This window comes from Eubalaena glacialis, chromosome 4 (genome assembly GCF_028564815.1).
Source record: "Eubalaena glacialis isolate mEubGla1 chromosome 4, mEubGla1.1.hap2.+ XY, whole genome shotgun sequence".
NCBI classification, from domain to species: Eukaryota; Metazoa; Chordata; class Mammalia; order Artiodactyla; family Balaenidae; genus Eubalaena; species Eubalaena glacialis.
In genome coordinates, this window is record NC_083719.1 from 105250358 (window position 1) to 105276861 (window position 26504).

At 38.6% G+C, this 26504-nt stretch overlaps 1 protein-coding gene across 3 annotated transcripts in view; it reads left to right on the top strand.

Moving 5' to 3' along the window:
- The first annotated feature begins 634 nt into the window (after positions 1–634).
- GRAMD2B (GRAM domain containing 2B) overlaps positions 635–26504 on the top strand; it is a 135151-nt gene continuing 109281 nt past the window's right edge. For all 3 annotated transcript variants that reach the window (XM_061188103.1, XM_061188101.1, XM_061188104.1), the window contains exon 1: positions 635–890. In XM_061188103.1, the coding sequence (XP_061044086.1) occupies positions 763–890 (128 nt within the window). In that variant the 5' untranslated portion in view covers positions 635–762. The remainder of the gene's footprint in view (positions 891–26504) is intronic.

Consider the following 26504-nt stretch of genomic DNA (forward strand, 5'->3'; position numbering starts at 1 on the left):
CATGGCTGATACCATGCTCAGCAGGGTTGGGGTCACCTGTGGTTAGACAGCCAGAAGCAATGGATGGAGCCTGAGCCCTTGCCTCCTAGTGTTTTTTTTATTTGTTTGTCTTTGTTGTCATCACCATTTTGGTAGAGGGCTCAGCCTCCTATAACCAGCAAAATACACAACCTGAATGTTGAGGCTCCCCGAACTTTGTACATATCACTTCCATGAGAACTCGAGAACTCTTCTGGTCCCAAAGACCAAGCAGCACAGCCTTAAGGCTCCTATGTGTCTTACCAAATGTGGGCTGATTATTTCCTGTATGGTCAAGGGATAAAGCACATCCACATTCCTTGCCCTGTTGATCAGGCTCAGGGGGTTAAAGAAAGCACCCCTGCTTTTAATGTTTAGATCTTGCCTGGCTCTGCATCTCATTGTCTTAAGTTTTTCCTTTTCCATAGACTTTTCTGCCTAAATCCAGAGTTATATGGTGTTCCCATCAGTAAACTGAAAGCTGAGTTTGCCAAACACGTTTATTTCTCCTTCAGAGCAAATGGGTAGGATGAAAACCACTCTTGTCATACTTACATGTTACTCATTAACTGACTTCAAAAAAAAAAAAAATTGCCTCAGCTAGATTAGGAGTCATGTGAAGAAGTAGCTTCCTGCAATGCAGGAACTGAGAGAGGCTGAAACGCAGAGATTTTCACATTACTGGGGAGGTTGAAAAATGAGCCCTTGAGTTTATTTCTTGACTTGGCGATTGACAAGTCCACAATGGTGAAGAAAAGGCTGTCATCATCCAATGACACAGTGTTCCGGTCTGAGATTCCAGGCAGCCCAAGCAAGGTGGGTGCGGAGGCCCGGAACAGCATCCCTGACAGCCCCGGCTCAGTGTTTCTCAGGTGGGTACATCCCGTCTGCCCCCCTGATGGCCTCAGCCACCCAACAGGTGTTGCTTGGAGAGCCCCTTCCTCATCCCTGGAGGGAGGATTCTGCCAGGGAGAAAGAGAAGGCACAGCCCAGGCCCCTGGGCTGGTGGATTTTAAGGGGGTACATAGCAAAGGACGTGATCTGCTGAGCAAATAGAACTCTTACCACCATTAAGGGACAATAATTGTTAGTGCCTTCTTCAGTACTTTTTAGTACGTACTAGAAAACTGGTCAGCTATGCAGTTACTCAATTCCTGACCCACTGTCAGGGTCATAGGAAGTGAAGCCAAATGGTTAAACCAAAAACCTTACTTTGGTGTCAAAATTACTGTATTATTATCAAAATGGTAATTATTAAAATATTAAAATAATTTTCTTCTTTGGACCTTTCTAAATTAAATATTAAAATAGTACTGGCTATGCTCTGATCCAACTACTTACTGTACAGTGATTTAAAGCAGCTTTGACTAGGTTCAGAACATATCTTCTTTAGCTGTAAGTATTAATATCTACATGAACACCACTCTGATAATTATATATTTTTAATGAAAATTCATTTATCTACTCTTTTTCATTTTATCTCATAATAATTCTCTAGCAACTTATAAAATGTAGAAATCGAGTGCAAGTGGAATCAGTTACAAGAAAAAGTTCCTTATCCAACTTTTTTAAAATTGAGGTTTAGTTGATTTACAACATTATATTAGTTTCAGATATACAACATAATGATTCAAATTTTTATAGATATACCTCATCCAACTTTGGTGTAAACTTTTTTTAATGGAGGTGACATTGGTCTATATCATTACATCAGTTTCATGTTTACAACATTATATTTCTACTTCTATGTACCTTACAGCATGCTTACCACCTAAAATTTACTTTCCGTCTGATGTAAACTTTAATGTAACTTCCATGTAAATTAATCAAGTCAAGGCAGAGGAATAGCCTCCACACCTGAACTTCACTTTTCCGTATTATATCCAGAAAGTCAATCATTTGATTTATTTTTTAATCATTTTAAATCATTTACACAAAAAAGTGCTCAAAATTATAGCCTTTAAAAATTAAATACAAAATAACGAAATCACACTTCATTTAATAGCATTCGCATATCAGACTGTCAAGTGAGGAAAACAAATTCAATAATTTTTAAAAAGAAGTTTTAGAGATCAAGAGTGTGAGTTTATGCAGAATGTTGCTTAATACATATATCTATTTAAGTTGGCTTAATTTTTCCATCCATCATTAAAATAAATCTACATAACTTGCATTATGGTCATTTGAGCAGGCGCACAATTCCAGTGATTGAAAATGTAAAACTTTGCATTATTGCCATATTTTGCTGAACTTCGAGTGCTTCTTTAATTGCTTCGTTTGCCTAATCCTCCTCTTACATTGACCGTAATGCAAACTCTTCTTGGAACTCAAGCTCTAACCAGGAAAAATAAAATCAAATTAAAATGCATAGGACTTCCCTGGGGGCGCAGTGGTTAAGAATCTGCCTGCCAATGCAGGGGACACAGGTTCGAGCCCTGGTCCGGGAAGATCTCACATGCCGCGGAGCAACGAAGCCCGTGCGCCACAACTGCTGAGCCTGCACTCCAGAGCCCGCGAGCCAGAACTACGGAAGCCCGCACACCTAGAGCCCGTGAAAAAAAAAAAAGAAAAGAAAAAAAAAAAAAAGACAGAAACCAACAAGGGCCTACTATATAGCACAGGGAACTACACTCAATGTCTTGTAATAACCTGTAAGGGAAAATAATCTGAAAAAGAATATACATATGTATATATACACATATAACTGAATCACTTTGCTGTACACCTGAAACTGACACAACATTGTAAATCAGCTATACTTCAATTTAAAAAAAACAAAAAGATAAACACTTCCCTTTACCTTAACATTAAGAATTTATGTGACTGTTGTGGCATCCCATTATCCTTCCCATGAACTACAGCAAATCATATGTACCCTCAGATCAGCAAACCACTCAGATAGGCACAGATACAATTTATGCAGTCTTTTTATTCAACCATTCAATTCAACAAAGATTTGTTGAATAACTATTATATGCCAGGCTATGTGGAAGGCACAGCAAATATAATCATAAGTGAGATAGAAAAAATAGGTAGATAGGAAAAAATTACAGGGCAGAGATGGAGAATAAGGTGGGAAAAACTAATTTAGATTGAGTGGCAAGTCAGGGACTCTCCAAGGACGTGATATTTAGGCTGACTTTGAGGATGAAAAAAGAGCCAAGCATGAAATGATTGGGAAGGAGCAAGTTGCCCTGAAGAGGGGAATGAGCTGAGTCCTGAGGAACCCCAGAGGGGTGGCACCTGATGAAATCAGAGAGACAAGTAGAGGATGAAGGGGTTTAGAATTCTGTTCTAATCTTGGTGGGAAATCACTGGAGGGTTTAGAGTAGGGGAGTATCATGATGTGACGTTCCCTTTAGAAGGGTATTCTGGCCTCTCTGTAGGTTATTTCCAGTTTGTTGCTCATTCAAGCAATGCTCCGTCTTGCCCATGTCTCCAGTGTGCTTGTACAAGAGTGTTTGTAAGGTATATATACCTAGGAGAGGAACTGTGGGGCTATAATATGGACATGATTAACTTTACTCATTATGTCAAATTCTGTTCCAAAGTTCTGTGTCATTTATGCTATTACCAGCATTATTCCGCTTCCTCAACAACATTGCCATTGTTTGACTTTTTAATTCTTTCTAAACTGGAATGTATGAAATGGCATCTCAGTGTAAATGGTTTCAATGTGCATGTCCCTTATTAAGACAAAGGGAGCATCTTTTCAACATGTTTATTAGTCACTTTCGTTTCCTCTTCTGTTAAATTCCTGCTCATGGATTTATGAACCTTTGGGGAAGCAGAGGCGGGGAGAGAGGGTACTATCTTTTCCTTATTTGTAGATAGTTTTTGAAATACTCCAGATACTGATCTTTTGTTAGCTATGTGTGTTGCAAATGTTTTATTCCAGCATATGACTTGTCTGTTCATGCTCTCCATTATGTCTGAGTTCTTACTTTCAGTTTATCAGTTTGTTTACTTTTATTTTTCATTGAAGTATAGTTGACTTACAACATTATATTATTTTCAGGTGTACAACATAGTAGTTTGATATTTTTAAAGACTGTACTCTATACAAAGTTACTATAAAATATTGACTATATTCCCTGTGCTATACATTATATCCTTGTAACTTATTTTACACCTAGTAATTTGTACTTTTTAATCCCCTTCACCTATTTTTCCCCTGCCCCTACCACTCTCCCCTCTGGTAATCACTAGTTTGTTCTCTGTATCTGTGCATCTGTATCTGTTTTGTTATATTTGTTCATTTGTTTTATTTTTTAGATTCTACATATAGGTGAAATCATACAGTGTTTGTCTTTCTCTGATTTATTCGACTTATTTCACTAAGCATAATATCCTCCAGGTCCATCCATGTTGTCAAAAATGACAAAATTTCAATATTTTTATGGTATATGAATAATATTCCATTGTGTGTGTGTGTGTGTGTGTGTGTGTATATGTATGTGTGTATATATATATAGGGTTGGCCAAAAGCTTCATTTGTGTTTTTCTGTAAATCTTATGTTAATGTTGTGTGTATACATATATATATATATAAAACACCTTCTTTATCCATTTGTCTGTTAATGGACATTTAGGTTGCTTCCGTATCTTGACTATTGTAAATAATGCTGCTATGAACATTGTGGTGCATACATCTTTTCAAATTAGTGTTTTTGTTTTCTTTGTATAAATACCCAAGAGTGGAAATACTGAATCATATGGTAGTTCTATTTTTAAGTTTTTTAAGTAACTCCATACTGTTCTCCACAGTGGCTGCACCAATTTACATTCCCACTAACAGTGCATGAGGGTTCCCTTTTCTCCACACCCTCACCAATACTAGTTCTTTGTTGTCTTTTTGATAATAGCCATTCTGACTGGTGTGAGGTGATATCTTGTTTTCTTAATGATTTGCGCTTTCTGTGACTTAAGAATTCCTTCCCCACTCTAAGGTTATAAGAATTTTCTTATGTATTTTCTTCTAAAAGTATGTTTTCTTTTAAAACTAGGATCCCTTCTGTATTTGGAATTTATTTTTGTTTCTGGTGTGAATTAGGGCCTCATCTAATCTTTTATATGGATAATGAATTCTCCCACATTATTTATTGAATAGTCTTTCCTTTCCCCATTAATCTGCAACGCCAGCTCTGTCATATATCACTGTCTTCATTACTATCACCTTATAATAAAAGTTTTGTTATCTGATGAGACAAGACTTCTTACCCACTTCAGAAGTGATTGTCTACTTTTGACCCTTTGCTCTACCATTTAAATTTTAGAATTTTAGAATTTGGCTTGTCGCATAAAAACTTTTTTTAGAAGTTGAAATTGCATCAAATCTATTGCTCAGTTTGAGGAAATTTGACATTTTATGGTGTGAAATATACCTATTCATACACATGGTGTGGCCTCCATTTATTTAGGTCTTCTTTAATATCCTTTGATAAAGTTTAGATTATTCTACACAAAGATCTTACACATCATTTGTTAGATTTATTCCTAAGTACTTTACAACTTTGTTGCTTTTGGAAATATATTTTTAATTTTATTTTGTTGATGTTGTACAGAAATCTATTTAAATTTCTAAATTGATCTTATATTCCACATTCTTACTAAATCTTCTTATTAATTTTAATAATCTGTAGACTGAGTTTTTTGTAGACAATAATATTATTTGAAATTTAAAACTTTTTTTACCTTTCTGAACTTTGTCCTTTTAAATCTTTTTTATTTTATTATACAAGCAAGGAACTCCATTATAATGTTGACTATAAATAGTAATTCCAGGCATTCTCATTTTGTTCCTAATTTAAAAGGGAATGCTTTTAACATTTCAGGTTTTATCAGCCTTTCTCAGATTAAAAAAGTTTCCTTCTTATTGAGGTTTTCTAAGAGGTTGTAGAAACTATTGAGTACTTTCCTGGCCTCCACTAAGATGATCCTCTTTTGAAAATCTCTGGCACTCATAAAGCGCACAGTACCTCAACATTCAAAGTTCACAACAAGTCATCATTTCCCAAAATACAGAACACTGGACAGCCTTGAAAAACATGAATTGCTTTAAGCTTTATAAACAGACTGGAAAAGGCTCTGGAGAATTAATAGTTCCATAAATTAGTCATTCGGCAAATAAAAATCAGGTATTTTTTAAAATTAGTTTTTGGAGATTTACTATGCAAATTACCATTAGAGCTATTGCTTTTAATACATTTGTTTCTCCAAAATATTCCTTTTTAGAGTATCAGTCTATTTCAGTTTTAGGGAAAGATGGAAGTTGCCCGGTGGAGCTAATGTGTTGAATGGGGTGCCATGGGCTTTGGGAGGCACAAACAAGGTCCAAGATGACAACCAAAGAGGGCAAGTATGGGGCAGTACCAAGCTGGAATGTGAAACCAGGGTGGGACCAGCCCAGGCCTACTCATACTACCCGTGCTGTGGTTTGGGGACCCCTCCAGGCTGCAGTAGACAGTGACCTTGGCAGGGCCAAGACAGCCTTGAATCACATTCACTACGCCTCCTCTTAGTGGCTCCAAAGATTCTGCTTCTACTCCTCTACTCATCCAGTTGTCACTAGTGAGTAGAAGAGGAGATGCTGGCCCTTCTTCCCTTCCACTCTACCCTCCCAAGAGCCTTGCTTTTTTTCTTAGCCAATCCCACTTCTGCTTTTAGGGAAAGGATAGAAGCACTATTTGGTACCTGAAGATCAGGAACATAGTAGACATCATATCTTGACCCATTTTTACTAGGTAAGCCCATGGCCTCAGCTCGTGTTCATAGGAATTGTAGGGTTAAGAGTGATATTTAGAAGCTGAAGGGAGGCTGAGTTCTAGGAAATGGGCTTCCTTCTCCAGGAGCAGGGATGAGGGGGTAGCAATCAAAGAAAGTAAGACTGTGTTAAGGGGAAAGATAATAGTGTCCTGAGCACAAGGCAGGTATTTCAGTGAATGGAATAAATCTGTTCTTAGTGGGTGAGGTCAGGGTGGCAGGACCGGTGAACTCTGCCAAGCCTTGGGGCTACCAAGGCGTAGTGAAGTGGGGCTGTGGAGGTTAGAATAGGTGACATACAGAGGAATAGGCCTCTTTGATAGGAGAGTTAGAATTTTCCAAGAAGGAGAGCATAGCACTCCCCAGTGCTAACACTGCCAGGAGAGAAGGGACCTACAGTCTCTTTCCCAAACTGTGCCAGGCACTTCTCCACAGTCTACTAATACAAAGCACTCAGTATTCTCTCAATACACATGTTTGATCGTGTCACCGGGCTTTTGTACATGCAGGACATCTGAAAATTCCTATTCATCTTTCCAGATGCACCTCCTGAAAGGTCTAGTATAACACCAAAGGAGACTCCCCTTTGCCCCCTTACTTCCACCCTCAGAACTAGCAGCCTTTTCTTATTTGTCAGTACCATATTCCATATTAACCACTTACCAGAATGTATTGCCATCAGGGGAGTGTTTATTATAAAACCAAAGAAGCTTAAGCTTCTACCCTCATTTATTTGGGCCCCTTCCAAGGCCCTGGGAATGTCCCTAGCAAGATGTTCATGTAGTCGTACATTTCTGTCAACTTTTCAGATAATATTTTAACTACAGTTATAATTGCTCTCTCTCTCCATTCCAATTTTCCCTCTGTCACATTCCTCTTCAGTCAGGTAGCCAGGGGCATTTTTGGCACTGTGAGCTAAGGGGAAGTTGTTTGGAGATACATTTAACTTGAGATTAGTGGAATGTATTTATGTGATTTGCCATCATTTCTGTGTGCATATAAGTTATTGCTGGTTGTCCTGGCTTCCAGGAATACTCCAATAAGCAAATTCACCTTGCTTGGTGACACAGAAGTGCAGGGCCGGAGATGGTACCATCGTCTAAACATGTCTGACAAGTGCCATGCATCAGAAGTATGAAGGGAATGGAAGAGAAACAAAGATGGAAATGTACAGAGCCAGAAGGTGATCTCTGGCAAATTCTTCCCATCACTACACGTGTAAATTGTATGGATTCTGTTCTCACTAATGCCAAGTCACAGCAGAAATTCTCTCCTATTAGGACTTGATACTTGATGACGCAGCTGATATAAGTATACCAAACTTTATGCTTATTGCACAATTTATCAGAATCCCTTGTTTATGGGGCACAAACCCAAGGTAATACTAAAAGCAGCCATTGTCTCTGTATGTGTCACATAGTACATCTTAGCATGACATTATCAAGAATAGGTTTGAATCTGAAAGAAAATGTCTAACCTATCGATAAAACTTAAGCTTTTTCTAGAGAAAAGACTAAATTATCTCTTATTGAAAATATTACAAAATTCTTGCCATATGAAGAGATCAACAAATATCAGTTAAAAATAAGAAAATAGCAGAGAGTATGTAAGGCAGTTGTTTTATGAGTGTTACATTAGTTTTCTGGATTTGGAGGTATTGATGGAATTTGCCAGCTATTTCCAAACTAAGAACTTGATATCTTTTCTCTTTCTAAATAAATACTCCCTTTCATGCCTAATTTTTTATTCGTAATTTTTCTTAAAGAAGACCCTAAATTTGTGTAAGCGTTAGGCCCACAAAACATTGATCTGCTGCTGATTCTAACTGCTTCTATGTCTGTGTTCTCCAGCAGATCTGAGCCTTTTGGTTTTAAAACCTCGTGGAAATCTATTATGGATGAGTTCAGCTTAAAGTCCCATTTTCATCAAAAGCTTTTTATTGTAACAGATTTTTAAAAATCAGGTTCATTTACGTGCCTTCATCTCTCTCTCTCTCTCTCTCTCTTGCTCTCTCCCTCTCTTGCTCTCTCCCTCTCTCACCTCCATGTTTAACAAAACAAAACCAGCCAAGGGTAATTGAAGTGGAAGTTCTAGGAGTTGGCTTCCATGTGTATCTGTATGGGCCTAGATGAGGGCAAATGGAAAGATCTGCCAAGAAGTCCACAAGTGATGAATGAGTGTTTCTGTATCAGCCAGCAGTAATAATAATAATAATAGTCTCCCCTATTTGCACAGTGGCTTACTCGTGGGAACTTTTTACAGATGTGACCTTATAAACTTTGGTGCCTTTTCACTGTGGTAGATGGATTATGGCTACTCTCTATGTTGCTTAGGTGAGGAAAGCAAGTAACAGAAAAGGAAGAGAAGTTTTCTGTTGTTGCCGTACGGCATAATTGAACCGACGACATTAGTTCAGATAGTGAATGCGCAGCCAGTTACATGACTGAAATAGCATTATCCAACCTCATTAACCAATTTCTTCACCTGGCTTGGCTCAAATTATTTGGGCTATTTCCGAAAATCAAATCCATCTTCAAGGGTCATTTCATTCAGTTTCTTCATGGCACCCAAGGTGATTTTTACAACCCCAGAGGGGATACTATGTGTTTCAGAAGTAAGCATAATTCTCTGTTTGAAAGACTGAAGACTTTTCTGGGATTCTGATTTCTACACTGAGTCGTTATATGATTCTGTGAGTTTCAGTTAAATTTATCTGTAAAAAGACAATTGTATTTGCTCTATGTACTTTTTTTTTTTTTTAATAAATTTATTTATTTATTTATGGCTGTGTTGGGTTTTCGTTTCTGTGCGCGGGCTTTCTCTAGTTGTGGCGAGCGGGGGTTACTCTTCATCGCGTTGCGCGGGCTTCTCATTGCGTTGGCCTCTCTTGTTGTGGAGCACAGGCTCTAGACGCGCAGGCTCAGTAGTTGTGCCTCACGGGCTTAGTTGCTCCGCGGCATGTGGGATCTTCCCAGACCAGGGCTCGAACCCATGTCCCCTGCATTGGCAGGCAGATTCTCAGCCACTGCACCACCAGGGAAGCCCCTCTATGTACTTTTGAGTGGTGATAAAAGAACAACTATGGTGGGTAATTTCTTTTAACAGAAAGTTATGGAATACTTTCTATAATCTCTGTGTAGGGATTATCTGTCTAGGAAGGACTGCCTGGTGTACATCTGGTTTCATCACTTTCTAAACTGTGCAATCTCTCTGTGCCTCACTTTCCTCAACGGCAAAATGGGGATAATCGTAGGATTGTGGAGAGTATTAAGTGAGATAATAGAGAAAGCGCTTGGCACACAGCAAATGTTCTGACACTAGCTGTGATTATTATAAGGCAGTGGGGGAGATCCACAGAGGAATAATGGTAATATTCACTTATCACCTAGAGCTCTTAGAGGCTAGGAATACATCCTTGCCTCTATATCCCCAGCACCTGGCACAAAGAAGAAACTCTACAATGAGGAGAGACTCTTGTGGAGTAAAGAAATGGCTAAAGACCCAGCTCCTGCTTCCAGGGGCTCCAGTCTCTGTTGGTAACAGACACACACTCAGGCAAACATAGAGGGTAGGCAAGGCACATGTACCTTGAAGATTAAATTATTAACCTAACTCTCCAAACTATAATTTCCCACAGCATGTTTCCTCTTAATCCCCATGTTGCAATACTTAGATCTGGAAATAAACTGCACATTTCAAATGTTTAGTGGGACAAAATAAAGTTTGCCAAATGCGAAAGACTCACAGCTGCCAGGATGATCCTGGAGAAAAAGAAACTTGTAGTTTATTCCCTCCAATAAACCCATAGGGGCAGAACAGTGTGCCATGAACAAGCCTCACTCCGAGCATGCTCTGCGAAAAAGAAAAGAAACCTGACAGCAGGAATGGTCAGGTCATACAAGTGTGTTCATTTATCTCGGAGCATTGTCCTTTGGACTGTGAGGAGAACAGTCTGTGATCTGGTCGGCTTCCCGTCACATCTCTTGCCCTCTTCATGCCCCAGGGAGATCACACTCCAGCCACAAGTGCTAGTTCTGGACCTTTGAACCTTCTTTTCTGCCTACAATACATGGGCAGAGTCAATTCTGAGCTGTCCTTCAAAGCTGGACCAGGTATCACTGCCTTCAGAAAGCCTATCCTGACCCTATCTCCCTTTCTCTGGGCTCACACTGTACCTTTTGTTTATTTCCATTACAGCATTTATCACACACTGAACCTCGCTTGTTTTTATATCTGTCTTTCTTCCTTACTCTCTGCCTTTTATTCCTAACCAATCACTCAGCACAGTTCCAGGCACAAACTAAACAATAAGTGTTAGATGGATGAATAAATGGTGCTGGGTGATGGATAAATAAAGAGCTCCCCTGAGTTGGCAAGCATGGCTGACCCTTGCTGGGGCGCTGCTGACCTCACCCAGGAAGGCTGAGGGTCAGCAGACCAGTCAGGGCGCGTAAGTCGGTAATCTGCTCAGTGCAGGGAGAGCAGCTAATGGCAAAGTTGGGTGACCTCTCAGATCTTCTGACTCCGAGTCCAGGACCTTTTCATTCTTCCACAGTGATTCATTATTAGATCGCAACCGGTATTTGCCTCACTGTGGTCCCAAGTGTTTCATCCTTGCCATTGGGAAAAGAGAGGGAAAAATTACACAACTGAAAGGCTACAAGGAGCAGTATAGGCTGAAACTCCTGTTTCCATAAATTTAAATATAAGTTTAATTTTAGCTTAATTCTACACTGAATTAAAGTTTAAAAATAAACCTAATTACTATAAAATTGAATTAAATTAGATGTAAAAGAAATAATTTCATAAAACATTGGTTTTTAATTTAATAAATAATCCCTTACACATGCCTCACATTTTCATATCTTCATGCCTCTGTGCCTGTTTTCTCTCTGCCTCGGATAACATTTCCCTCAAGCAATACTTAGCCAACAAGTATTTTGCATTTTTGCAATATCCTATGGGTTACACAGGTCAGCCCTGTGTATTCAGTGGGGATGGGGATCATACAACGGGGAAAAAATCAAGAGGAGGGGATCACATGGGCCATCTTCGAGGCTGACCACCACAAGTGCTGTGGGTGACACCAAAACTACCACATATTTCTAATCTGAAAGGTGATATATGACGAAAGGGCAGTAGCCTTGGAGTTACTCAGACCTGTATTTGAATCACAATTCCAGCACTTACTGTGTCACCTTAGTCTAGTTATCTAATCTTTCCAAACCTCAGTTTTCTCATTTGTAAGATGGGGCAAATAACACCTACCTCTTAGGACTGTTTTGAGGATTAGGTATGCGTAATATACAGTGGCTGGCAAGTAGGACACTAAAGAATTGCTGTTATTATAGTTACAAGGTAGGCAAAGTGTTGCTATAGAAACACAGTCGGAAGTCATAATCCACTCAACCCTGTGTCAAACCTTAAGGGTTTTTTTTTTTTCCTACTTGTTTTATTATCCCCATACATTCTTTTATAACTTACAAACGACTTAGTGAGAGCTAAACACAGGGGGGTAAAAGCAGATGAAGCTTAAAAAAATACTGTTTTTATATATATGAAACATGGAGAAACTTGAGGACTTGAAGATCCAAACTTGAAGAGCCAAGCAGCAGTCGAGTGATTTCATTTCTCCTGTATGACTGAAGTCTATGTTATGATGATCTCAAAGAAATATGAAAATAAGGTAGGGGAAAAAAACCCACCAGTAGTTTCCTCAAAGCAGTTTCCTCAAAATTACAGTTCTTCTAGGAAAAAAAAAAAAAAAAAAAAGTAATTATCTCTAGGAAAAAAAGACAAGTTCAAACGGTCAAGTTCTGTCTCACATCAAAATGAAACATTTTCCCAACACTGCTACCTGATTACAAGGTGAAACAATGTTCTATACTCAGGAATTCGAGAATTTGGGCTTTGGCTTTGTTGTAAATTTGTCCGACCTTAGCGTCTTCTCCAGTAAAATAACCATAAAGACACTAAGAGAAGAGACTTCTTCATATCTGATGAAAAATATTCTCTCTCCAAATTCATCTGCTGAAAGAATAGTGGAAAGAGCCCAGGCCCAGCCCTGACAGGCTTCCGTGACCAGGAACAAATCACTGACGCTCTCTTTTTCCTCATCTTACAAAATGGAGAGATCAAGATTTTTCCAGACAACTGAGAAATTAAAAGGAGAAAAAAAAAAAATCAAATGAGGTGATATATATATAAGTTTAAAATTACAAGCTCCTTCTGGGGGAAAAAAGTGAAGAATTCTTTTCAGGTATTATTTTATTTTTGTGGTATTTTTTAAAATTTTATTTTAGTTACTATCTGAAGTGGTGGTTTACCATGAAGCTAATAAAGCTGAAACTTTAGGACCTATCATTTGAATGAAGCTCTTCTAGTTCAATACTCACTCTTTGCACCTAATTATGTATTTTTTCTTCTGAAAGAATTCCGTCATATTGTATAGGCTTTAGGCCGTACAAAACTTGAGTCTGCCCCAGTTGCTGTTGTTAACATAATGCTTCATTTTTCAACCAAGACTAATTTGCTAAATGTTATCATCAATATTTCACACCAGGAAATGGGAAAGTATTTACTAACAGCTTAACAAATCTATGCAAGAAGCTATTGTGATGGTATGAAAAGGTATTTCCAAAATGATTGATTTCTGAGAAATACGGGAATGAAACTTATCCCCTACATAGACATAATTTGGGGGGAACGTTCATATTGTCATTATACAAGCTGACCACATTATATAATCCATACATACTAGAGTATGTGACATATATTTAATGTAGAATTTAATTTTAGAATAAAACATAAAGGTGATAGCATCTTTAAAAGAGAGAAAAAAGTTATCAGATCTTTTATTTATATGCATTATTATATCCCACATTTGGTGGGGGTTGAAGAAGTAGAGATTCCAGAAATCCAAAAACTACTCTACTAATAATAATTCCTCTTTGAGTTGAGAAGTAGCATAGAAGGGTGGTTAAGAACACCAGTGCCTCAGCCAGATTGCCTGGGGGCCCATCTCATCTGAGTGGCTTGGCATGTCTGTGCTTCATTCACCCCTCCTATTAAAGGTGAGGGAGGGTGATAGCTCCTACCTCACAGAGCTGTTATAAGGATTAAATGAGTAACTGGACTTGAGAAGTGCTTAGAAAACTGCCTAGCATATATAAGCACTACATAAATGTTATTTAATACACCTTTGGCTGATTTCTAACTTGGGCTGTCATCCCACAAATTGCTTTATCAACTTTGGTAATGATTGAAAATTTTTCATTGTATCCTACTGTCGTTCTCCCATTAATGACAGCATCTTGCTTCTAGATCACCTACTGAATTGCCAAATTTTTAGTAAAAAAGACTATGTTATTCATCTTTGTATCCCACTAAGGTTATTGGTTAGTCTTCTGTCCTTAGTAAGGACAGAGTAATCCCTAAATGTTTTTTTTTTTGGATTGCAAGTTAAGATAGGAACAAGTAAAATAGCAAACTGTGTAGCATAACTTAAATGTTTCATGGCATTGGCTTATTATGGGTTTTTTCAAAAGAGTTTTTAATATTTGCTAAATTGTCCCCATTAGGAAATATAATTATGCCAATTACTGACCAAGAGTTGAACTTTTGATGATGAATAAAGTAGCAAAATTTTAGGTTGACCGTTATCTGTGTTTATCATAATAAAACAGAGTATGTTTGATTGTGGCCCTAAACCACTCGGTTCATGTCAATACCAAATGATTGGGCTATTAATATGAAAGTTCTAAGGTAATGCTGTAAAGTATGATAAATATTTAATGAAAATATCAAGTGACCTTTCTTAAAGTCCTCTACCTAAGTGACAGGGAAGGAATTTTGTTAGTTTCCATGTAGTTATATAAACGGCCCTTAATTAATGATAAATAATAAGAAACACACATCGTGATGAAACGTTCAATTATGCTGACACTGCAATTTTTTGGTCTAGGGCTCTTCCTTGGATCCCAAAGAGCAATAGCTTTGTTTATTACTGAATTCAAAAGAAATAAAATTCTCCTACTGTGTGCCTATCAGGCTTTTCCGTAGTGCCAGAAATCTATATAACCACAAGCAAATCTGCAGTTCTATATAATTTTAGCAGCCTTTCCAAAATGCACAGTTAGGAACAGAGTGATAGCTTTACTTCTGTTGGGTAATTCTTGATTAGGTCCAGGCTCCGTTCCACCTTCTCTTAATAAAAATGATAACAACCTAACATTTATTAGATGCCTCCTGCGTGCCAGGTACAGTGCTAAGCTCTTTTTGCAAATTAGCTAATTCAAATTTCACAATAGCCTTATGAAATAGTAATTACCCCATTTTCCAGATAGAAAACTGAAGTTTGGAAAATCAAGTACTTAAATCCCATGACAGATGAGTTGGACTCAATCTTAAGACTCTAAACCCCATGCTCTTTCTACCTCACTGTACTGCAACCCCTCCCACCTTTAATCTCCTTCCATCAGGGAGTAAAGGAATTGGGCTAATGGATGTAGACATCCTAAAATAAGTGGGGTGATTAAAATCCCTACCAAAAGTGGGGAGTTAGATATGACACCAAAGCCTGTTACCAAAGAAATAATAAATTGGACCTCATCAAAAGTAAATACCAAAGACACCATCAAGAAAGTGAAAAACAATCCACAAAATGAAAGAAAATATTTGCAGATCATGTATCTGGTAAAAGTCTAGTATTGGAATATATAAAGAATTTCTTACAACTCAATAATAAAAAGACAACTCATTTTTCAATGGGCAAAAGATTTGACTAGTTTTTCTCCAAAGAAGATATATAAACGGCCAACAAGATGCAATATGGTGATCAACATTATTAGTCACTAGGAAAATACAAATTAAAACCACAATGTGAGGGCTTCCCTGGTGGCGCAGTGGTTGAGAGTCCGCCTGCCAATGCAGGGGACACGGGTTTGAGCCCTGGTCTGGGAGGATTCCGCATGCCGCGGAGCGGCTGGGCCCGTGAGCCGCAGTTGCTGAGCCTGCGCGTCTGGAGCCTGTGCTCTGCAACAAGAGAGGCCGCGATGGTGAGAGGCCCGTGCACCGCGATGAGGAGTGGCCCCCGCTTGCCGCAACTAGAGAAAGCCCTTGCACAGAAATGAAGACCCAACACAGCCATAAATAAATTAATTAATTAATTTAAAAAAAAAAAGAGGTGTGGAATTTTAGGGAGGGTTTTAAAAAAAAAAAAATCACAATGTGATACCACTTCACATCTAGTAGAACAACTATACTCAAAAAAGAAAATAACAAGTGTTGGTGAGCATGTTTGAGGAATTGGAACCCTCATACATTATTGGGAGTGTAAAATGGTACAACCACTTTGGAAAACAGTTTGGCAGTTCCTCTAAAAGTTAAACATAAAGTTACCATATGATCCAGCAATTCCACTCCTAAGTATATACCCAAGATAACTGAAAACATGTGTCCAGGCCAAAACTTGTACATGGATATTCATAATAGCTAAAAAGGGGAAATAACCCAAATGTCCATCTATTGATGAATAAAATGTGGTATATCCACAGAATGGAATATTATTTGGTCATAAAAAGGAATGAAGTACTGTTACATGCCATGACATGGATGAAAGAAGCTAGTCACAAAAGACCACATCATTCCATTTATATAAAATGTCCAGAAGAGGCAAATCTATGGAGATAGAAAGTAGGTTAGTGGTTCCCGAGGGCTAGGGAGAAGCCAAAATGGGGAGTGACTCCTAATGGGTACAGGGTTTCATTTTGTACTGATGAAAATGTTCTGGAATTAGTGGTGACAGTTGCACAACTCTGTTTAGTGATACTAAAACCACTGAATTATATAGACTTCAAAAGAGTGAACTTTATGGTATATGAATTATATGTCAATTAAGCTGTTATTTTGTAAAATGCTAGTGAGAGATCATAAGAAATCATTTCTTTTTTTGAAAGTTCATATTCTGTAATTACGAAGTATGTAAATAAGTTTTCCATGACTGATAAATATGGCTTCCTGACTCTCAAAAGGATTGGCATATTTTTATTGAACCAGATCTTCTGGATCAATATTTTCTTTATTTGCCATTTAACTTTTAAAAAATGCTTCCCTTTTACCCTTTCACTGGGACTGTGTAGGGTTAAGATAGGGATGTAGGAGTACTGTAGGAAAGGGAGTTGCGTCAGAGGTCCCCAAGACTACACCACACTCGGAGATTCACAGAAAGATTCACGGAACTCAGCATATGGTTGTACACATGGCTAAGATTTATTACAGTGACATAGTAAGTTGGGCCAAAAGGGAAAAAGATGCAGGTGGAGTCAGGAATCTATGTACAGGCTTCCTCGTGCTCTCTCCCTCCCATGGAGGGTCACAGGGAATGCACTTCTCCCCCCAGCAACCAAAATGTAGCAACATGTGTATGATGTGCCCAGAGAAGCCCATTAGAGACTCAGGACCCAAGGTTTTTATTGGCAACTGGTCATGTAGGCACCCTCTGCCTAGTATCAGTACATACTCCAAATTTAAACTCCCAGAAAAAAAGCAGATGATGGGCATAAATCATATTATTTGCATAGTCTAGGCTCATGGAGCCACTTTTATCAGTTGGGGAACAATGGGAACACCCCAGAATCCAAATTCCAAAATGCCAGCTGAGAGCCAACCTTGCCAACAGGTCTTTCTTAGAAGACCAGTCTCAGGCCTGCTGTGTTACCTCTTCTGTGCACAGGGGTGGAAAATGAAGATCTCAAAGTCACCATCCAATGAGAACAGATCCTCGAGGGAAAGAGGAAGAGGACTAAGAGATTCTGGAGTAGACTCAGCAGGGTTTCAGAGCCAGGGGGACACTGTAAGGTTTGGTTCTCAAGTCAGAAGTCTGCTGACACCCACAAACCTGGCAAGAGGACTGATTCAATAGTCTTAGGGCCAATTAGGCCTCCTCACTTTGACGTGGTCCCAAGAGTTTCTAGCTTAAGTCCTGTCTATTACCACCATTATGGCCTTCCACTCTCCAGCCCTCCAAGTAAACCCTTGTTCCTTTCCTGGCATCAGCATATCTTCTGGAGGAGCAGTAGAAAGAAGGATAGATGAATTACAAATTCTTTGACTCTTACCTTTTGGCCCTGGTATTCAAGGAAGAATCCTCCCAGATGAACAGATGCTGAAATTGTTATCACCAAGAACAGAGTTCATGACACACCCTTGAAATATTTATCAGCCCAGCTGTTGTTTTTTTTTTTTTTTTTGGAGTGTAGTGGCTTTACAGTGCTGTGTCAGTTTCTACTGTACAGCAAAGTGAATCAGCCATACATATATATATCCCCTCTTTTTTGGATTTCCTTCCATTTTGGTCACCACAGAGCACCGAGTAGAGTTCCCTGTGCTATATAGTAGGTTCTCATTAGTTATCTATTTTATACATAGTAGTGTATATATGTCAATCCCAATCTCCCAATTCATCCCACCACCCCTTTTCCCCCTTGGTATCCATACATTTGTTCTCTATGTCTGTGTCTCTATTTCTGCTTTGCAAATAAGATCATCTATACTATTTTTCTAGATTCCACATATATGCGTTAATATACGATAGTTGTTTTTCTCTTTCTGACTTACTTCACTCTGTATGACACTCTCCAGGTCCATCCACATCTCTGCAAATGATACAATTTCATTCCTTTTTATGGCTGAGTAATATTCCACTGTATACATGTGCCACATCTTCTTTATCCATTACTCTGTTGATGAACATTTAGGTTGCTTCTGTGTCCTGTCAGCCCAGCTGTTCTCGTTAGCCCAGATGTGATGGCCAAAGATGCAACCTTGAGAAATAAACCCTCAGCAGGAGGACTCTAATTTAGTCATTTTCTTTCCTGCAAATACTGAGTAAGAATTACCTTCTATCTCATGGAAGCATGAAAGGATCTGTTGGCTGTCCCAGCTCTTTTTGGAACCAATAACCACCATAAATCAACTAGAATACATTCAAAACAGGAAGTGGAAGGGATTTTTTTCCCCAGAACAATAAATTTCTATTACATAAGAATTATTTAACTTTGACCAGTGAGTTACTAAATATATCATATTGCAAGACTCAAAGTGCACACAAGGAAACAGGTAACGATTCTGTGGCCACTTGGAAATTCTTAAACATTCTGCCTTCTCTGTCGCCTTTCCCTTTTACCCCCCGCTCCTTTCCCCTTCCCTGCCTTCGCCCATCAGCTTCCTCCTCTTTCTTCTCCCACTTTCCATCATCCCTACCTCCCCAAAAATTATAAACTGACTATAATTTCAGAGGATTCAAATAACTTCAAAAAATTTTGTTTTCTTTTACAATTTTCTCTACCCAAATGTAAACATATTATCTCACTAATCGATTATTTATAGTAAAAATGCCTACATATTTGCATATACATGTACCTGCATCTTCCACATTCATAGTTTGATTTAAAAATTATCTTCAGTCAATACTAAAGTTCATGAAAATCAATAAATTCTTTTTGCTAAATTGTACTTTTAGCCCTATGAGAAAATATATAGTAAATTCTTTTTTAGCAGCAGCCTTTCAAAATCTTCAGAGTTCTGCCTTAACTATCAGGCAACCACATGGGGAGACCTTAGTTTCCCAGAATCAGACTTGGCAGTCCTGATGATTGGCTTGGCTGCCATGAAGGAAACATTCCTGGCAGAGATCACCCAGGGAGAGATGCTCCATCTAACTCTCTACGTCTAATCTTCACAAAGAGCCAAATTATCTTGAATCCAAATAAGTCACCTTGGAAACAAGACACAACAGATGAACCATTAGCAGGCTAAACCTGCCTCCAATATAATAATTATCTCCCATTTAATTTGCTTGCCTTTTAGGTAGGGTTTGCTAAGACTGAATTAAAGTTCTCTCTGAAAAGCTGAAAAAATTGATTCCTCCAAAAAATTAAAAAGTTAATTTGATATCAAAAATCATCAATAGACTCTAGAATGCAGAAGGTAACCATCCTATGCAGGTCAGGCCTTCTCTGACCATCCTGCCTACTTAAAGGCGATAATCTAGAGCATGCTCAGAGGGGAGTATCTGAGAACACATGGGGACACTCAGATCTATGCGGCTTGTGAAAGAACTAGGGATATTAGCCTGCAGAAGCAAAGCTCAGAGGCCAGGTGGAGAGATTGGGGCATGAGGGTCAATTCAGATATTTAAAGGTTTGGCACGTGGTAGAGCAAGTTTGTGTAGCCTGAAGGGCTAAAATGGAACAAATGTGTGGGAAGAGATGACAGGCCAGTCATTACAAAAGAGAACTCTGAGCAACCAGATTTGCCCAGGCATGAACTGGGCTGCTTTGAACAGTAATGAGTTCCTTGTTCCCAGAGGTTTTCAAGTCTTTGATAGTTTCATTCAACATTCTGCATTCCTTTTATCAAATAATTACTCTGAAAGCGCAACATAAGCTGCACACAGGTGAATGAAATAGCCATGGTTCCTGCTGTCATCCCACTTAGAGTCTGGTGGGGTGATTGGGTCAGAAGTATAGAGGGGACTCAAACATATATCTAGACAAGACCTGTGAAGTTTTTCCTAATCTCAAGAAACTGATTCTATGAAGTAAAACCCATGGGTTTTTTTCTACATTTGAAGAGCCCCAAATATGTTTTTATTCTTACCAAGAATGAGCCAGCCAGATTCATAACCCTTAGCTATGAAACAGCTTAAGGCTAGCATAAAGAATATTTGGGATACTGTTGGGATAAAGCCATGAGAGTTATAACTGCGGGTCTCCAAAGTACATTAATGAAGGAGCCTCAAGTCCATTTTCCTAAAGTGAGCTATTTAGAATCATCCTTTTGCTCTTGGTTACAGTTTTCATAATAGAGTTATATATCTTTCATGGTTAGAAAATAGTTTTCCTTTGGAAAAATGGAATAACAGTATTTTGTAATTAGGAAAGAAACAGAGGCTGGTATATATTGAAGAGAAGGATTTTTTTTTTATTGGTTAACATTTAGTCTCAGAATTAAATTCTGTAATAAACAAAGGTGGTTAAGTACAATCTATTCTTGCCTATTAATTTTAATTATTGAAGTTCATCTCTAATTACTTACCTAATCAGCACATTTCAAGATATGATTACTTTATCTTGATCTGAATTTAACAACTATGATCTTAGAGTTGGATCACATGATGTTTTGGAAAAATGACCTGTTGCAGCTAAAAGGCCCCTTAGAGTTTGCCTAGCTTGACAGGATGCAGAGGAGAGAAGCTCTGGGGAAATTCCAGGTTAGACTCACTGAACCTCCCAGCAAGGCTCCAGGCAACAGAGAACTCACAAACATGCCTTCATGGAAAATACACTGACATTAACAAAAGCTCAGTTCATTTCATTTTTTTTTTTTTTTAAAGCTTTTTTTTATTGCTAAGACTAATCCCCAAAAAATCTATTAGCAAACCATGTATTAATCAATGCTAGAATGCCAGAAGTTTAAAAGAGAAGAAAGAAAGAAAAACAAAGTCAGGGACTGAAAAGTCAAAAGCAGCAGGACAGAGCCTGCTATTCAGTTTCTAGAATGAGAGGGAATGTTTTATGGAAACTTCCAGATTCAGATCTTCTTTACTGGTACTTAAACAGGAAAGTTTACTATCAAATAGAGCTATGATACTTGACTATACAGTTTTCTAAGGGCATGTCTTGGGTAGACCATATCTACTCGAAATAGTCCAGATATCTCTGCTGCTGGTTAAGCTCAGAAAACTAAATACTGAGGTAACCCATATGACCCCACTGTCATTTGCCGAGGTCAGACACTCTAATCCCAGCAGATGGCACAAATGTGTAAATCGTGGAAGTAAGATAATAAGGACCATTGGGCCAACAGCAAATTGGAAAGTTCCCAGTTCGCTGTTAGGCTTTCAGAATTCTGACAAAACACACTGGTTGGTCATATTTAGCTGATGGTCACTATTTTGTGACTGCTGAACCAGCCATAGGGACAACCAGAGCTAGGTGGGGATCCCAGGGGAGTCAGGTTTCAGGCCCCGCCCTGCCCCAGTATTGGCTCTCCCCTCCAGCACCTTCAGTAGCATCCTCCCCCCCTTTACATGTATCTGTGGGACTTCTGCCACCATCCCCACTGGGGGCCAGGGCCATCCCTGTGCCTTCCTGTCGCCCTTCCCCAAGTGGAAAGAAGTCTTCTCTCTAAGTGTGACAGTTCTTTCGGCCAACTCAGAAAGCCTGGCTTCATAAGCAATGGGCCTACTAGCAACAAACTGTGGCTAATGAGTCCAAGGGTTGGCTGAGCTAGGAGGCCTTGGTAAATACCATCCCAGGGGCTACGCCAGCCTTCTCAAAGGAGGTAATTCTCCTAATCTTCCCGGAGTAGGAGCCCTGTTTCTTGAGAACCCAGTCCAGGATTCTGGGATGGGGACAACCTCTTTTTTGAGACATAATTTCTCTGGTATTACAGCTCCACAATCCCCTACCAGCAGTTGTGAGTTAGAAAGAGCTCTGAAAACCAAAAAAACATTTATGACTATGCTTGCAGAATCTGAATTGCAGTGATGTAAGGCTATAAGCAATATCTATTTATCTCACTTAGTGGGAATATTCACACATTTAGCTGAAGAAATATTATTGTGTTGAATTACAAGCTGGGGATATTATATAACATGCAGCTTTTGTGTCATATTGCCTTCCTAAAATTCAAAAATCTCTCTGAATTACAAAGTACACCTGTCTTCATGGGTTTTGGATAAAGGCCTGTAGATCTGTAGTGGCTTCAAAATTAGTTCCAGAGGTTTTTTTTTTACTATTTTCCTCAGGGGGCTGAAGTAATTATACAGGACGTGTGGCTAAAAGGAGAAGGTCATGTATAGAAATTAGAAGTCCTCATAATTGAGTGGGGAATTTAATGGAAAGAGAGTACCTCTGTAGAGCCAGGAGTTAGGGTAGCGTCTCCCCCCAAAGCCCTGGAGAAGACAATGTTTACCCCTTAACAGCCATTTCCTCATCTCTCCAGACACCTTTGACTAATATTCACCCAGGAAGGAAACTAGATAGAGGGAAACCTATTCTTGAATTCAGTGCAGAGTTCACTGTAGGATAAGAAGTTCCATCACCATATAAACAAGTTTTAAAATGATGATTTGATTCCTGAGCTAACCCCAAAAAAGTTTGCTCCTAGCATAGCTAAAACAATAGAATTTATAATATGGGATAAGCTCAACTTTAGGAGTGAATCTAGGGATCTAAGTTCTTTCAAATTACTGTTTAATATGAGAAAATATATTCTGCATCCCAAATAATGAAATACAAAATGCCATTTAGAACACAATCCATTTCTACATCGGATGTTCCCTGTAATATGTAGTGTTTTTCTAATTGTCATCATTTATTGTTCAAGAAATAGTTACTGAGCACTAATCATAGGTACTAGGAATACCCAGAGGGCTCAACAAGAGACAGTGAACTAGTCTTCACACAGTTTAGACACTAGAGGGGGAGACAGCAGGAAAAAACATGCAATACGGACTAAAGTAAACTCATCTTTTTTTTTTTTTAAATTGAAGTGTAGTTGATTTACAATATTGTGCCAATCTCTGCTGTACAGCAAAGTGACTCAGCTATACACATGCATACATTCTTTTTTTTATATTCTTTTCCATTATGGTTTATCCCAGGAGACTGGATATAGTTCCCTGTGCTATATAGTAGGACCTTGTTGTTTATCCATTCTAAATGTAATAGTTTTCATCTACCAACCCCAGACTCCCAGTCCATCCCTCTCCCTCCCCCCATCCCCCCTGGCAACCAGAAGTCTGATCTCTATGTCTGTGATTCTGTTTCTGTTTTGTAGATAGGTTCCTTTGTGCCATATTTTAAATGCTATATATAAGTAATATCATATGGTGTTTGTCTTTCTCTTTCTGACTTACTTCAGTTAGTATGATCATCTCTAATTGCATCCATGTTGCTGCAAATGGCATTATTTCATTCTTTTTTATGGCTGAGTAGTATTCCATTGTATACATGTACCAAATCTACTTTATCCATTCATCTTTCAATGGACATTTAGGTTGTTTCCATGTTTTGGCTATTGTAAATAGTGCTGCTATGAACATAGGGGGTGCATGTATCTTTTTGAATTACAGTTTTGTCTGGATATATGACCAGGAGTGGGATTGCTGGAGCATATGGTAATTCTATTTTTAGTTTTCTGAGGAACCTTCCTACTCTTTTCCACAGTGGCTGCACCAATTTACGTTCCCATCAGCAGTGCAAGAGGGTTCCCTTTTCTCCACACCCTCTCCAGCATTTATTGTTTGTAGACTTTTTGATGATGGCCATTCTGATGGGTGTGAGGTGGTATCTCATTGTAGTTTTGATTTGCATTTCTCTAATAATTAGTGATGTTGAGCATCTCTTCATGTGTCTACTGACCATCTGTATGCCTTCTTTGGAGAAATGTCTATTAAGGTCTTCTGCCCATTTTTTGATGGGGTTGTTTTTGTTGTTGTTGTTAAGTTGTATGAGCTGCTGTATATTTTGGAGAATAAGCTCTTGTCAGTTGCATCATTTGCAAATATTTTCTCCCATTCCGTAAGTTGTCTTTTCTTTTTTTTTTTTTTTATGGTTTCCTTTGCGGTGCAAAAACTTGTAAGTCTGATTAGGTCCCATTTGTTTATTTTTGTTTTTATTTCTATTGCCTTGGGAGACCGACCTAAGAAAACCTTGGTACAATTTACGTCAGAGAATGTTTTGCCTATTCTCTCTTCTAGAAGTAAACTCATCTTAATGTAAAATTAATATTCAATAAAGTTACATTTCTCTTGTAATTTTATACATCAAAACATTTACATGATGAGTCTTATCTTATTTAAAAACAGCTTCATATTTCCTGATATCGAGTTTGACACACTAAAAGATTCACATTGAATGACTCAAAAGCCTCCAAACCTTTGCAAAGGTCAGGGAGGCTTTCTAAATATATTCATCCCCCCAGGTTCTGCTAATAAGGAAGTGGCTATCTGGAAGGGAACAACTTACGAAATTCACAGTGGAATAACAGCATTATTTTTCCAAAACTCAGAGCCGCTGAACAATATTTGAATCTTAAAACAATAGCGCTGAATTTGTCGTTTAAAAAAAAACATCCACTACTCTGCCAGAAGAGGATGGAATGCTAATGTCCGATTGTGGCTGTCCACATTTTTAGAAAGCTTGTCACGACGTTCCACATATCATACTTTGGAAAACAATAGTCTCGTGCTACTGAAATGCCGAGGTAAAATTTTCTGACTGGAAATCAAAAAACAATAGCGACTTTCCCTGAAATCGGGAAATTTCAGGATTCCACAGTCTCGATACAACTCAAGGAAAGGAAGCCTTGGACTTCTCTGTGGTGGGAATATTTGATAGAGAGCGGAATGTGAAGGGAAGCAAAAAGAGATAAAGGCCTTACTTTCCCTCCTGGCAGCTCGAAGGGGGAGTTGAAGAGACAGTGCGATGGAAATGGGAAGCTGCCGGTAGAAAGCACGTTAGGATTTACTTGCTTGTTACATTAGCCCAGTTTGCATCAACCACATAATAGCAAGGCTAGAAAGGCAGTCCATGCTTGATGTTAATCCCCTAAAGGAACAACAAAGAAATAACTAATTCCTGAATTGAATCATGGGCATATGCAACTACCCCTGTACTTTTAGATTTCCAAAAGCGATGAGGAATCCCGGGGATAAATGCCAGCTGGGAAATCAATAATCAGGATTGTCAAGTGTAGCAGAATAATGTTTGGGAGGCTTGGATTCTGCACTTGACGGAGTCATTAACTGGTGAAATTTGGAAAACGTGGAAAATTTGCAAAGTCATTAGCTAGGTAAATGAAATCAATCCAAGGGGCCTTTGTTCCATGCCTAGAATTGTTAAACACTGATCTTGGCACTGAGGGGAGAATTACCAAGATGTGCCAGACACCATCTCAATCCCACTGGAAAGACGAGCCTGTACACATGTATCCATAAATCAAGATAGAAGTATTATGCAGCATAATAACAAAAACTAATCGCTAACATTCATGAGACACTAATTACATGCCACACCCCATTCTAAAGGGCTATCCATGGCTTTTTTGTTTGTTAGTTTGTTTTTCTGATAGAGACTGATTCTGTATCTCCAGGGCCCTTAAATTTCTATAATGTCTATCACTAGTAGTCTTCTAAAGGGAAAGAGAAAGGGAAAGTATGATCTGATGCAATGAATCTTTTAATCACATGTCAATAAATTGTTCCACTTGTAAATCAAGCAGATGAAGTATATCATAAATATCAATCTACCTGTTTTTTCCCACTGTTAGTGAATGTATGCATGGTCTTGAAGAAAGGTCTTGTATACAGAGACTGACCAGAGGTATCCTGAAGCATGTGAGCTAGGTTGTACTGTGACAATGAATAACAACAAAATTTCAATGTCTTATAATAAAATTGCTTGCTCACTGCACATGTCCAACATGGGTTGATGGGGGGAAGGGCCATCCATGTTTTAATTCATTTAATTATCACACCCACTCTATGAGATAGGCACTATTATTCTCTTCTTTTTCACAATGAGGAAACTGAAACTCAGAGAGGTTGAGTAACTTACTCAAGGTCACACAGCTCATAAATAGTAGATCAGGGATTTAAATTCAGGCTCCAGAAGCCACTCACCCTTGCATACCACAAAATATATACAAAGGATTTT